General features: G+C 38.5%; 1 protein-coding gene across 1 annotated transcript in view; it reads right to left on the reverse strand.

Annotated features, from left to right (window-relative positions):
- The window catches only part of bin3 (bridging integrator 3), a 64,870-nt gene that overhangs the window by 28,478 nt on the left and 20,953 nt on the right, over nucleotides 1-15,439 (reverse strand). The window contains exons 5-6 of the mRNA XM_088938602.1: nucleotides 14,422-14,558; nucleotides 3,617-3,657 (exon numbers count right to left, since the gene is read on the reverse strand). Of these exons, the coding sequence (XP_088794728.1) occupies nucleotides 3,617-3,657; nucleotides 14,422-14,558 (178 nt within the window). The remainder of the gene's footprint in view (nucleotides 1-3,616; nucleotides 3,658-14,421; nucleotides 14,559-15,439) is intronic.

Here is a 15,439-nt window from a genome sequence, read left to right on the forward strand (position 1 = left end):
GAGTCTTCCTGTGCAAAGACAGGAGGCATGCTGAAGTGGTTAACAACTCTGAGCCGAAGATCATGAGCAGCTGTATGCCCACGCGCCTCTCCCTCCCTCCCTGTATGTAAACACGGTGACGTCATAATGTGACCCTGAGAAAGGGCATGTGTGAGTATGTCAGAGAAAGAGGGAGAGAGTGTGTTCAAGCTCAGAAATGAAGTGTTTCGGCATTATCAGTAAGTTCAGAAACTATGTGGGGGGTGAGGGGTGTGTATGGTGGGCCTGAGTCTTCTGATGCTTGATCTCTCTCTTACAGAGGGGTTAGCAGGAATGACTGGTCATTATTATGTTTTAACATGAGACAGTTGGTCTCAGTGTCAGAATTAATGGCCTGATAAGAGTTTTCAAGAGTTTTCCTTTCAACCTGTCAGAGGTCTAGGTCTATCTGCTCCAGAACAGCAATTAAATATACTGGCAAACAACCTGATTACACAAGAATGCAATCTGAAGTTAGTGCTTTTCAACACACTGTGCATCTTCCCATGCATTTACCTTCTTTTGGTCCTGCTCATAATTTACAATTTATCTCAGCAGTCATAACCATACAAAAAATTATTTGTAATAAAACCCATTCTTGGCATATTATCCAGCCTAATTAACAGCTAATTCTGTGTCCTCTTAAACAACTTGTTTTTCAATGCTTTCTGTCATTTTAAACAAACGAGTTTAGAAAACAAAATATATTTTTGAAGATATTTTGCTGCTTTCTAAAAAAAACCAAAATAGTAAAAAATAGAGAACATTCAGGCACTGTACGTAGGTAGGTATCAGTGATAATGGTTTCTTATTTCTGCTTCAACAAAGGAGTCCTACACAAACAAGAAACTGCAGTGCCTGGCAATATACCACATTTTCAAGAAAAATGAGCAATTTCTTGTAAGGAACTAATTTCCTGATTAAATACAAACATATTAATGACTAAGAACAGGAGGTAGACTGAAACATAGCATGATGGTTACCACTGATGTCTTATAGCTCCAGAGTGAACACAGGCCTGGGCACCTGTCTGTCCCCAGTTCTCATGTTCTGTCAGCACTAATATGCTAATATGCTTCCTCCCACCTCCCAAGACATACAGGTTCAACTTGATTGTCTACTCTAAACTGTCCTTTCCCAAGGGAAGGGTTATAATGAGTTTGTTCCCAGTGGTACTTATGGGGCTGTAGAGAAATATTGCAAAATGAACTTGAATGTTCTCCTTGCATTTTTGATCTTTCTGATGTTCAGCTCTATACACCAAGAGCTGTTGGTATATGTAAAAAATACCCGCAGACACGGCTTCCCTGGAATCTGTCTAAACTATGCACCATGAACATTCTGTATCAATAAACTAAAATGGTAAAATACCTTTCTTGTGATCTTAGGATGCTTTTGCTTCTGTAAAGCTGCTAGCATGCATCACTGCGATACCTTTTCAGAAGGGATTCATGCTTAGTTAACATGGCAAATGACAGAGAAGAAAAAAAAAAACATACTTAATGTACCAAAGCTTGTAACAAGTTCAAAATTATAAAAAGAAGAAAATGCAATTCACCATTGATCAGCATAATCAATGCAGTTGATCTGAGCAAAACTGTCCAAAACCCTCTGTCAGTTTATGTAATCCTGATCAGAAGTTCAGCAGACATTTTTGAAGGTAAGAGGTTGATTTAACTTTGAAAGAGAAAACAGAGTCAGTCAAAGTCACAGATCTGTTTTTTAACTAGTTGTAAACACTCATCATTAAAATTACAGACTGCTATTGAACCATATACAGTGGATGTAGCCATTTCTCAAGGTAGTGTCATCATTATAACATCACACCTTTCACCTCTACTGCAAAGAAAACTATCTCCTTTGCAGGCAACACTGAACTCAGATAGGAAGAGAACTTGATGAACTTGTCAGAGTGAGGGTGCTTTCTATAGTGCAGTTACTCCCTACCTTAGACTCTGTCTACACCGCAGAGCCCCTCCTGTTCTGTCTACCAATGGGTGGCTTTCATTATTGTGTGTGTGTGTGTGTGTGCGCGCGCTGTCCTGGGACAGTCCTGCTCTCCAACCAATCCCAGCTTTTGGCCCAGGACACTGGGCTGGCTGCCATCCGCAGAGCCTGCCCACACGTCCGCCCGCCGCCCACCAGGAAGAGGAAATTAGAACCATTCCATCCTGTCGCAGCACAGCCACCAGAAAACAAGGAGGGAGACGGAGATCTCACACACACTCCACACATTCATTCTCTGCACATAAACTTAGGAAAGACAGCACTCTGAGGCGGGCAGAAGTCTACACTGTATTTACATGAAGAAGATACACAAACTATGTACACAGAAGATATACAAACTATACAAACACATGCCACACAAAGTTGAGGCTGATATTTAAAAGGGTGGTGCACCTTAGATTTTTAACTGAAAAGCACAATCTTGCTTTTAGTTTTTAAAATGTATATCATAAAGGAGTTAGAAATTTGCAGTATTTATATTTCATTTGATTAAAATCTGCATTACCAGAGATATTACCATTATAATATGCTGTCCCACCAGCAATGAATGTACATTGACGTAAGTTTATTGATTTTTCAAGGTTCAAATATATCAATCTTTCTGAAAATTAAACCTTTATTGAAGCACTATCCATTGAGTTTTTTTGTCAAACTTTAAAAACAAATGCTAATCACCATGTATTAGGACACACCCTGAGGAAAGACACAAGCACATAAACACACACAGACACATAAAAGAAAAGCCAAAAGAAACCACACAACTGTGGAGAGACTGAAACACGTACAGGGACAGAAACTCCCACACACGTGCACCGACAAGATACAAACGCGCACACAGCACAGGCGCGGCAGAAGGAGTGGCCGGGCTGAGAGAGATTATCTCTCCCGCCTCGCGAGCGCTCGTTAAGGCACTGCTTCCTCTTCCTGGTCCCTCCCCGGAGGTTTAGTTTTGGAAAGCTGTCTGGCATGCCGAGGAATGGAATAGCACTTCACCGAAAGGGGGGTGGGGGACGCTGAGAAAACGGTCTTCCAGACACACGGCCCCTCGGTGCACACTAACAACCACAGTGCAGTCCTTTTTCGTTCAGCTATAAGAATACTTAACCCATTCCCCAGCCAAGACCTGTAACTTAGTACTAAAAATGTAACTTAATTCAGAAGGTTCTACCTTCCCTAAGTATGGACAGAATTAGAAGCCCTTTATTCATTCTAGTTTAAACCTCTAAAATTGAGACATAGAAAATATATTAAAAAAAGTGTGCATTGTGCACACTGAATGAGTGGATTTTGATACATGACCTTAATCACACGGTGCTGTGAATACTAAACACTGAATCCAACTGCTATTGACAAGCACAACCTAGCCTATGAATTGGAGGTTCCAACTGATTGCTTCCACTTCTGCATCGTAGAAACTGATTTACTTCAATGCGAAAATATCTTAAGGTTCTTTCCCTGAAAGATCAGCCTACTACCCGATATGACCGGTTCCTTCTTAAAATTCTTACATCCTGATGTGTCTGTAAATAGTATCAAAAGTTCATCAATGATAATAAGCAAGAGTCACAGAATGTAGATAGTTTACACTTACTTTTTAAGCGGATCAATGACAGTCTTCTGGATCTGATTGACCTGTGCAAAAAAACACATAAAAGTCTCAGATCACATTCAGCACATGGCGTAAAGTTTAACACATCACAGTCTCTTATTCAAAGTAAATACTTCCAAAGCATAGGATTAGACTAGAATCTAATATTTGCTTGTGAATAAATAGAAGTTTTTACATTAATTTAGAGGTTTAATAGAATGCTCCAGTAGGTCAGTCATCGTTACTTGCAGGATATATATCAAATAAATTAGTCTTAATGTAAAATACTTCCAAACTGTCAAAACTAATTTCAAACTAAAATTTGCCATGCATTCCATTTCAAGTTATAAGAAAAAAATAACAAAATGGTCAAATACATGGGAACATTTAGAAGTTTGGTGTTCAGAAGAATGCTGATGCTGAGTATCTCTAACATATATTGGAAGTTGTTGAACACTCAGATACTAGAAGGAATCATAAACCAGCACAACAGACACCACGTTTTCATTTACTGTCCAATGCTGTGCTATCTACTGCTTAAGCAGAATATCATTACAGGAAGACAACTTCTATACATGTCTACGTCTAAGTAATGTGAGATTTTAAACTATTGCTCTACTTCAAATCTGATTGTGTTTTTCAAACTTAGTTTTCCCGAAACTACATTAAATAACAATGGGCTCAGAAGAATGATAAATCATTTATTACAGAAATCCTAAACATGAAGAAGTCCAGAAGTAAAATGGTATGTCAAATAAAACTCCAAAAGTGATATTTTAAGATCTGTAATGTCTAAGAACTTCACCATAACATAACCACTAACTGCTAAATCATATACAGTAATGCTATTAAACTGTTAAACATAAGTGCACAGTGAGGATTCTACTTCTGATAATCTTGGCAAAGAAACAATCAAAGATTGCGCTTTGATTTTTTTTCTTTTTTCAAATATCTTCCATGTCACCCAGATCCTAACAACAAAAGGGGAAAAAAACTTTCACAATGTTGACCCTTTTATTGTATATAAAGCCCTGCAGAAAAAACCCTGAATATTCATGGAGTACACAATACAAAAGAGCTGAACCGTCAGGGGACCGACATGAAAGAAGCAGCCAGTGATTTCAAATCCTGGAGAGGGTGGATTTGCTTTATGAGATGAAAGTTGTATTCATACAAACATTTTAACAGTCTAGATTATATTGCTGAAGGAAACGTTTTTAATCATCCTCATTTTTCTCCTTTTCTTGTTGCAAGTTTTGATGGGAAGGAAGAGTGAGCAGAAGCTGTCTAATACAGGCAGAGTCCTAAAGCCCATTGGGGTAGCATTATGATGGCAAGTAATGAACTTCCCAAGATACTGGCAGTATAGTAACAGTATAGCACTGAGATGTCTTATAGATCCAACAGAAAAGCAAGTTAGCAGGGCACATAAACAATATATATAACATTATATGAAATACTGAACAATAAATGAAAACATAAATGACAAACTGTTGTATATCTTGGATATAATCTACCTTAATCTGCCTTAATGTTTTTTTTGGCATTTTGAAGACACTTCAATTTTATATTAATCTCAGTACTGCCATGGTTATAAAAAATAATGTGCTGTGAAAATCCTGAAGATTATTAAACGCTGTAAAATTTAATTACAACAATAACAAAATATATACCCCAAAGCCCCAATTATTACAATCCAACATGAATTGGGAACCATTGAACATATCTTTGTGACTTGTCATTTTAACGACTACACTAGCAGGGGCAACCCCATTTAAAGTAGAATTCTTCTCACAATACAATCATGTCCATGAAAGTCTTGTCTTTGTTTTTAAATCGTCTCGACGTGGCACTAATGAACAACATGCCCAATATTTCCATTTTGCTGGAAATATGCTCCATCTTCAATTACATGTTGTGTTGTACGTATGCATTATCTTCATGTCAAGGTTTCTCATCGTCATATGGCAAAGCTGTGCAGGTACCTGTTATCATAACTGAAAAGAATATGTTTCCTGGACAGTAGGATCTTCGCACACCACCAACTTATCCTGGGAAGCTTGTGCACTTTGTAGCAGTACGACACAAGAAATCTTTTCCAAAAGCTTTTAATTTGCTGGAACAGCTACCTAGCATGCTAAATGACAGACTGAACATGACGCACCCCGGAGAATTGCAGCAAATACACATAACTGGATCAAGCAGAGTACAAAATGAGAAGGCGTGCAAAAAGTCAAAAATTAAACACCTAGGGAATGCATTTTTGCTTTAGGTGAAAAAGGGGTGCAATTTTAGCATCACAATATATATTTTTTTCAATCCATAGCTTCTTAAAATAAGTGGTTTTGAAGACACTGCATGCTTTAGAAAAAGAAAAGAAAAAGACGGTCTTCAACATGCCTTTGCACTGTCACCCTTAACCCTTTCCAGCGCTGAAAGCCCCAGTCTCTGTTACTAGGTATATTCCAGTGAGGCTGCAGCATAGCTCGCAGCTAGGTATCTGAGTGCTGTCTGCATGAGTCACAGGTCAAAGGAGAGAAAAGCGCATTCCACCAAAATAAATATATATATTTTTAAAAATAAATCAATACCTACACAAATCACAGCCCTGAACCGTCCACCTCTCAACCATCCAAACCAATTTACATTTCTAAGCATCCTCAACCTTAACATCTCAAAGGCACTGAAACACCCGCGAACTAGCAATCTGCCGCAGGGACATACTTCTACAAAGCATGCCTCTTAAGAAAAAGAAGAATTCTTACCTTAATCATGTCTGCACGTTTCATCCCCTCATTCAGTTTGGCATAAGATCCCATTTCCCAGCTAAGAGCTAAATTATTTTATTTATTTTTTTCTTGGTAGAGCTTTTGGAATGAATTGCAAAGAAGTGAGCACTAAAAGCTACATTCTAGTGTCTGTTTTTATGATTCATGTGCATCTCACTAACAGCTGATATATCCTGTGGTGATATTCTGAATCAGAAATCAAATCATTAGGCCCCTTCGAAACAGCTTCATGGTTTTTTTTGCGAGCTTCAGCCTAAGTATGTTTTTCCAACCTACATTTATAAGGCACAAGGACTTCTAAGCACAATACAAAATGACAGGGAAAAGCAGGTCAATGAAAAACAATGTAAGGTTTATTTAATTAAATCTTAAATGAGCCAGTTTTTTTTTCTTGCCAAAACCTGCACATAGTTATATTAAAAGCTTTACTTATTAAGAACAAGAAAAACAATATATCTCCTATTTTCAAAACAATCCACTGCTCATTGATCCATTTCAACACTACAAGCTGCAGGCTGTTTTACAAATTGTATTGCTGAAACAGAAAAGCAAGTATATTTATTAATAAACTCCTTGCATCAGTTTATGCAAAATTATTTAAAAATAAGATAAGCCTGAAATACCCAGCTTTTGCTGCTGGCTTACATATTTATAAATTTTGATTCTCAGAAACCTAAAATGAGTAAAACAGCTACACAATTGGGGCTCACATTTATATAACTAGAAACTACTTTTTTAAAAAAATCCAATTACTTTTCCCTTTCATAAACTGCATGCAGCCTCTCGTACCACTGGAGCCCATATGTGACCTAGGGCATGGATGGAAATAAAGACTCCTTTGCAGGTTTCTATTTTCAGTCTATTAGAGACTAGTTATTTCATGATTATTATCTTATAGTCAAATAGCATGAACAGCCTGATGTTTGATTTTTTGGAACGCATACTGTACATCTATTCGTTTCAACAATGCATCTTATGTAAGAGCATGAAGCACCTCAGATCCAAAATACATTCAATACTTGCAAAAGGAGTCTTGCTTCCATTACAGACAGATGTATGTTTTCCTTATCAAACTCTACTGATATTGCTTAGTCAAAAAAAAAATCACAGGTTGAGAATCATTGTAGCCACTTTGGTCCAAGATTGTACTCACTCAATTCTATGTCAACACATGACAGTTGTGCTTGGAGTCTATAAGTATAACTGCCTGTAATCTGTTTAACTTTGATTTTGCCACATTTCATGACCAATTCTGCAATCCAACCAGGAGCCTCAGACCACAAAAGGGACTCGGGAAAATATCCGTTCCAAATGGGCAGTAAATGTAAATCACGTAAATTCAATTCAACAACTCTTACAAAAGGGACAGGAAAATGTCTGCAAATCTAATACATGTTTTTTTCCACAAAAAAAAACTTAATTCTAAGCACCTTAAAAAAATCATTGGTAAAGTCTTATGCTAGCCTGGGAGTTTTCATCAAAAAAAGATGTTCTGGCATGAAAGTGCTGGGACTGAACTAAATAAATACTGTAGATTGGTTGTTTTTTACATAAACCTCCCTTACTCTCACAAATGGACTTGCAAAGCAAAATGCACAATACTCCCACTTGCCCATCTCTGGTTTAAATTGTATTTTAAAAAACTAAACACAAGTTAGGCAGGGCCTTTAAAGGAGTGGTTTAAACTGTGCATCTGCATTTTTCTCATTAGCAGAATATTCCATTATTTAGATTTTGTTTTGTCATCCTTTGACAAAAAGGATGTGCGATGCTGATCAATTACTCCTTCCGCAAGGAAATCTACAACAAAGGAAGCTACTCAAAGAAATCCAACGCCAAATTTAACTGAGATGGAAAAGATGATCCACTCAGCCCAGGTGCTTATTCTAGCCTTACAACTTTGTGTCCATATGGAGTTGCAAAAAATTCAGATTTCCAAAAGTGTTTTCTCTCAGTCAATAACATTCGCAATGTGTCAGCTATGTGTCTGATGCGGATCAGACCCGAAGCACCAAAATGAACTTTAGGACTGATTCAAGAGCAGTTGGCTGTCTTGCAGTTATGGGGGGCCAGGATGTCATCAAAAGCCAAGAACAAGAAATAGTTTCTTATTTCTCCAACAGAGCTCACCCACAGTCACTTACTGGTGGAACCTTTTGAGAAAGTTTCTGCTTTCTGCTAAACATGAAGTCAGGAAGTATGGACACGAGACTCCAGTTTGAGAAAGAACTTCAACAATAAGAAGTTCTCTTCAGGCTAGTGAAAAAGAGTCCTGTCCACATCTACATCCAAGTGCTAAAAAGCAGGATATGTTGGTATACAATTGCAAACTGTGTTACAGAAATCCAGCTGCTTACCATCACAAGAGAATTTAAGGACAAGCTGCAGTTTGCATATTCTGCTTTCCAAAAATTCCAGTTCCAACAGCTCCCCATGTGAGTGAGGAAAAAACCATGAAAGACAACTGGAACCATGTCTTATGTTTACTCAGCGATGTGAATGACCTTACATTCCACTACAAATTAAAGCTATCGTGTCACTTGTATACAACCTGAAGCCATTTCCAGTACAGTATCACAGTAATTTTATTAGCACTCCACAGAAAACAATTTTGTCTGTATGAAATTATTCACACCTGTGTAGTTTGTTTTGCAACTGCCATAGCAAGCTAGAAAGATCTGGTACTTCCATGGGGGTCAATAAGACCACACTACCACGTGAATTGTTTTAAGATAAGATCACTTTATTGGCCATGTACAATTTCTTGTATCAGGAATTTGTCTTTTCACATACCCCAACTTGCTCTCTATGAGACACACAGACAGGGAAAGAAGCTTGGGGTCAGAGCTAGGTCAGCCATTTATACCAGCCCTGAAGCAGTTGGAGTTAAGGGTCTTGCTCAGGGGCCCAATGGAGTAGGATTGCTCTTAGATCCATTGGTTCCCATTTCCATTTGTTAACTGTCTTATTGTGTTCAGATGATAAATGTTCAATTCACCTGAGGTCTGGAGATTAAGATTTTGGGAGTAGTGTCATGCTGGAATGTCAATTTTTATCCAAGCTTGAGGTTTGTGGCAGAGGGAACTATGAGTTTGGCCAAAATAACCTGGTATGTTCTGGAGTTAATGATTCCCCCATAGATTAGCAAAGGCCCCAGGACCTGTAAATGCAAAACAACACCCACTATCAACACCAAATTGCATAGCGGGCATGAGTATTTTCTCAACAAAAGCTTTGCCTTTTTTACACCAAGCATAATGTGGATGAGCATCATGTCCAAAAGCTCATTTCTGTTTTATATGACTATAAGATATGGTTTCAGGTGTCATTCAGATGTAGTCTGGCAAGTTTGACGTACTTCTTTTTGTGGTTCACCCTCAGCATTTTACTTGCATCCCAGCTTTAAATGACCACTTCATGCAGGCGTGAATAGTAAGCCGTGACACTATGGTTCCCCGAAGGAGCCAGATTTTACCACAGATCTTCAACTCTGGATTTACAGCTATCTCGCAAACCACTTGTCTCACAGTCCGTGATGGCAAGACACACTACACAAAGATACACTTGCGTCCTTTCCCTCAACTTGTGAGTCAATGGACCTTATGCCTGCAGCCTTTGGAAGACTACTGAATGTCTTCTGTGTGCTGTATCTCTTATTATAACCCTGGGAGGCAGGAAACATTGATAATGATTCCATTGCAATTCCAAAGAGCAGAGTGCTACCGAAGATTTGTTTTTGTTGGATTTTGGTTAAAAGAATAATTAGCGGTATAACTCTCGTGGTATGGTTTTTTGGAATTCAATTATGTATAACAAGACTTTGCCCTGTGAGATGCTATTACAATTACACTCCAACAGTTGTAGATTTTTTTAAGCAAGACAAGTTATCCTGCTCAAGTAGATTCTTTTATATGATGTTTTTGTTCTATTTGATCTGGTATATGAATAAATCTGGAAGGAGCTGTATATAAAGAGATCTAATTAACAATCATACACAAAACAAAATAACAGTGCATACGAGAAATCCAACAGATGAAAAACTGTTGGAGGATTCTGGCCCTTTGAATCCACTGACACCCAAAACTGCCAACGTGGTGGTAAACAATAACTTCATTCACCCTGAAACACTTGAGAAAACGTGCATTGCTGCTCAGCTGAAAATAGGGATGAAGAATAGAATAAAGCTGGGCTGAGATAAAACACAAGACAGCTTGAATGGCAGCAATTGAACAAGCTGTCTGAGCAGAATCTCGGCCACATCTAAGTGTTAAATCGAAAACAGACTAGCATCGAATAAGAACAATAGTACCTTTGGCGTTTGAAATTGCCAATCATTTTTTTTGTATCTTTCCAATTTGAAATGTGACTTAATAGAGGGTGGCCAGTACCAGCTCTGGGTGACCGGACCAACTATAGCAATAGGTGTACACAAAAAAGACAAAACGCACTATCACTATGAACTCCTTCAATTCAATATAGCAAGACATTAGTATCAATAATTCCTTCACATGCATATCTGTTACATATTATATCATGTCACTTACCTTTTGAATCTAACTCTCTTTATGTTGCTATATAACAACTGGCACTAGTATCGCAAAGTTTAGCAGTACTGTGTAGTTAAACTGCAGAAAATGCAGTAGATTCACAAACAGCATCAACAGTCAACAGAAGCAGTTTCACAACCCCTCCCCCCGCCTCAGAGTCTTACAAACAGCACAGCATGAAATGTGGAGTCGGGCTACAATGTGTCAACAGGAGTAGCCTTCGTTACGTTAAACTTTGGTCTTAGCATGTGAGATTTCAGCCCAAGGAGCAAAAACCACTTATTTAGAACTCCACAATGGTATGACTTCCAATACTTACACAGGCCTTGAGGCAGTGTGGCACTTTTTGATGGGTTGCCTGACAACCAATGCCATAATATATGAATACCGTATTACGTAACATTTCATTACTTACACACAAGCTATTAATTTACAATGTGTAATTTACATTACACGCCTACTTTCTGCTTTTTCCAAAACTATTTCCCATGCTGTATGAAAAGTATTTTTTTTTAATAATAAGCATGACAGATAAACTGTGCTATAATAGCAACACATCACTGAAAAGTCGGTTGGTAAAAAGATGAAAAGGATAAAGACAGGAAGTAAAGACTTTGTAAAAATAAAAAATGTGAAAATAAAAAATATAGATATCAACAGGATTTAAAACAACCTTATGAATAAAATCATAGTATGTGAATAAAAACACGATCTTCTTCCTTTGTTTAAATCAGGAAAAGTGCTATATTTCAGCAGTTCTGCTCATCACAGAAATGGTTTGTAGAAAAACAAATGAGCCCGGCTACTACACTAATCCCTGGGCTAAGGAGAATGACTGGCAGGTTAGGTCAAAGAGGTCAGAAAAACCGAACCCTTTTAGCCTAGAAGAAAAAAGGCTTCGGGAACATTTGGCTCAGGCCTTTAGAATCCTTGAGGGTGCTGATCCAGTCAGGCCAAGAAGCATCCTAAGAATCTATACAGAGGGCAGGAAAAAAATGGCAAAATTTCTTAACAGAAGACAGTGGAGAATAGGAGGGGCTTTTACTTCGATATATTCTCATTTTACACAAAGACGTAGGTGTATGGATTATGTTACCAAGTTTCCATTTGCTGGTTTTCCAGATGCCAAACTGAAACAGATTCCTACTGACTCAGAATTCCACCACAAAAACGTTTTACTTAAAACAAACCTAGCCCAAAACCTATAAACTGTCTGCCTGTGAGATTTCATATTTTTTCTTAATTAAAAATCACCTATTATTTTCCCCCTGGGAGTTAAATTTTAAATTTGGCAATGACCATTTAGATGCATTGCTGCCCTGATCCAGAAGATATCAAAGACATCACACATGATGTCAGGGTTGCTTCCTGATTTTTTTTAAACTCAAGTTTAATTTCAATTTTCCTTTAATCAAGTCAAACTCCTTTCATGAAAATGAAATAAACAGGCAACGGACAGAAAGTTGAACTAAACGCTGCATTTCTGCTGTTGGTCTTAACTGCATGCTTTGGCAGCAAGCTGCAAACATGGTCCAGAAAGCCTAAACTCTCCAAAAAAACAGGACTGTATGATTTGATTACAGGAAATAAACCAAACAAATGATAACACCTTTAATCATTTTTTGCAATTCATTAAATTTAGAGAAATTCTGGCAAGCTATTATTTGGCGAAACCATGACTTCTTCTTTCAGCAGTTTAATATACAAAGGTTTTGTTGTCAATTCCCACTGTGTCTCTTTCATGATATTATGAGCACGTGTAAGAAATAGAACATTATAAGCTACTTGTTCAACGCTATTTTGGCAGGGATCCTAGATCTTTTTAATGTCCTTTCTGAGTCATGAATAAATCAGAATGCTATCGTTTACACAAATCAAACTAAACTGAGTAACAATGTATGGCAACATGCTTATACATTCTGAAACCAAGGAATAATAATCAATATAATAATTGGTTACACTTATATAGCACTTTTCTGGACACTCCACTCAAAGCGCTTTACAGGTCATGGGGATCCCCTCCACCACCACCAATGTGCAGCCCCACCTGGATGATGCAACGGCAGCCATAGTGCGCCAGAAAGCTCACCACACATCAACTCTCAGTGGGGAGGAGAGCAGAGTGATGAAGCCAATCCATAGATGGGGATTATTAGGAGGCCATGATTGGTAAGGGCCAAAAGGAAATTTGGCCAGGATGCCAGGGTTACACCCCTACGCTTTTCGAGAAACACCCTGGGATTTTTAATGACCACAGAGAGTCAGGACCTCGGTTTTACATCTCATCCGAAGGACGGCACCTTTTTACAGTACAGTTTCCCCGTCACTATACTGGGGCATTAGGACCCACATGGACCGCAGGGTGAGCGCCCCCTGCTGGCCCCACTAACACCTCTTCCAGCAGCAACCTTAGTTTTTCCCAGGAGGTCTCCCATCCAGGTACTGACCAGGCTCACACCTGCTGAGCTTCAGTGGGTTGCCAGTTGTGAGTTGCAGTGTGATATGTCTGCAGGAAACACATCTGTAACTTTCCAATAATGGAATAATTAGAAACCACCATTTTTCATCTAAGCAGAAAGTTTGACGAGGAATATAAATCCAACAACAAAAGGAAAGTCTGCAGTGTTAAAGCGTTACAGAAATAACACACATATGCAGTACACTATTAATGTTTCTGTCTTGATTAACATGTGATGGCTTGAAAGCTCACCTAAGAAGCACCAGCAAATGTCAAAACCATCAATATTACAGAAGGATGTTAAGGGCACACAGACTTTTAACATATTATTAACACCTATTTATCACATTGGTTAGTATTGCTGCCTTGCAGCTTTGGGGCCATGGGCTCAGTTCCAGACCTGGGCTGCTATATGCATGGAGTTTGTTTATCCTCTAGGTGTTTGTGTGGATTTCCTCCAAATTCTCCTGTTTCCTCCCACAGTCCAAAGACATACTGGCAAGTTAATTGGCTTATGGAAAAACTGGCCCTGATGTGAGTTTGTCTGCCCTGTGATGGACTATTGTCCTGTCCAGGGTGTACCCCACACATTGCTTACAAGGGTTCCTGGCAAATGGATGGCTGGATTCCTATGATGATTCCTTCATATATCCAAGTGGTTCGTCATAGTTTCTGAAGCTTTAAGCAGAGTACAAGACTCTCTAGGGACTGAAAGCAGGTCCACTGTAGGTAACTTACACAGTACCAAGTCTGACAAGTCTGTTAAATGCCTCTTTCAAACAGCTATCAGCAGCCTTCATATTGGGGCCTGAACACACAAACAACTGATGATGATTCCCTAAACTTTATTCCATACCGAAGAAGATCTGAAGAGAGCTCCACAGCCGAAACGTTGTGTCTCATTTCTTTTCGGCATGGAATAAACCTTTACCTGTTTCTTATTATTCCATACTGCCATTTTAATTATCTCCTTAATTTCCCATTTTCGCCTGCTAGGCGTTTAGGGAAACTCACCTTCTCCTGGTTGAAGGCATCCATTCTGCGCATGGCTGTGTCCAGTGCTGTCATGAACTCTTGGAAGGCTGTGTCCTGCTCACACAATGGGTTACTCAACAGATCAGCAGAGATCTTCACAGCAGACTTGGACATTGCTGAAAGCACACAAAGTCAACATGCTGCTTTCAGAACAAACACAGGCTCACTATCCCCTTGTACCTGCATTACTGTCGACCCCTCGTTAACTGGTTCCTGATTTTTACCTTTGAGGACAAAAACTTACAACTGATCATAGTCCTGGGTGTGCATGGCCACCCTTAAAGACATGCTTTGGCTCATGCTTTGCATTACTGAGAATCAACATCCAGGCAATGGTGAAATGTGTGCACATCTAAAAACACTATAACAAAATCAGTGTAGATTTTATTTAAGGTCTGAGAAAGTTATCAAGTTTTGTTGACATATGTAAATCCTTTTGTCCTTTCGGAAACTCTTCTCGTTTTCTCCACAGAAGTGTTAAAAATGATATGGCAACCCCATCAAGTGCGAGTACCACTGAGTCTGTTTTTTGCATGTGGTTAATGAGATAAATACCCAACTAATGACATTCTTTGCTCAATGAGAGACTCAATTCATGGGGTTTGTCACACAGACCTGTGAAACAGATGTAGTTCATTAATTCAAATTAAGGACTTGGCAGCTTATTTACTTTGATGAGGCTTTTCATACTCAAGTCATGAAATAAAGAAAATTAAAAGAATCCCCACCACCACCCATCTTCCAAGCATTGAGATATAGACCAAACGTGTAAGTGCTCATGGGCTGTTACCAGATCTCCTATCTACTCTGAATAGAAAACAAAAATGCTGCAATTAAATATTGATATTAAAACAAACGGGGATGCCATCTATAAGACAATCTTCATTAAATAAAGTGTTTCACTGTAATGCCTTTACATGTTAATTTTGCAATCCTCATCATACAAAGCAAAAGTCAAATACTGATGTATTAATAATTTTACCAAGTAGTCCTCACC

This window comes from Atractosteus spatula, chromosome 2 (assembly GCF_055471065.1).
Source record: "Atractosteus spatula isolate fAtrSpa1 chromosome 2, fAtrSpa1.hap1, whole genome shotgun sequence".
In the NCBI taxonomy this organism is placed as follows: Eukaryota; Metazoa; Chordata; class Actinopteri; order Semionotiformes; family Lepisosteidae; genus Atractosteus; species Atractosteus spatula.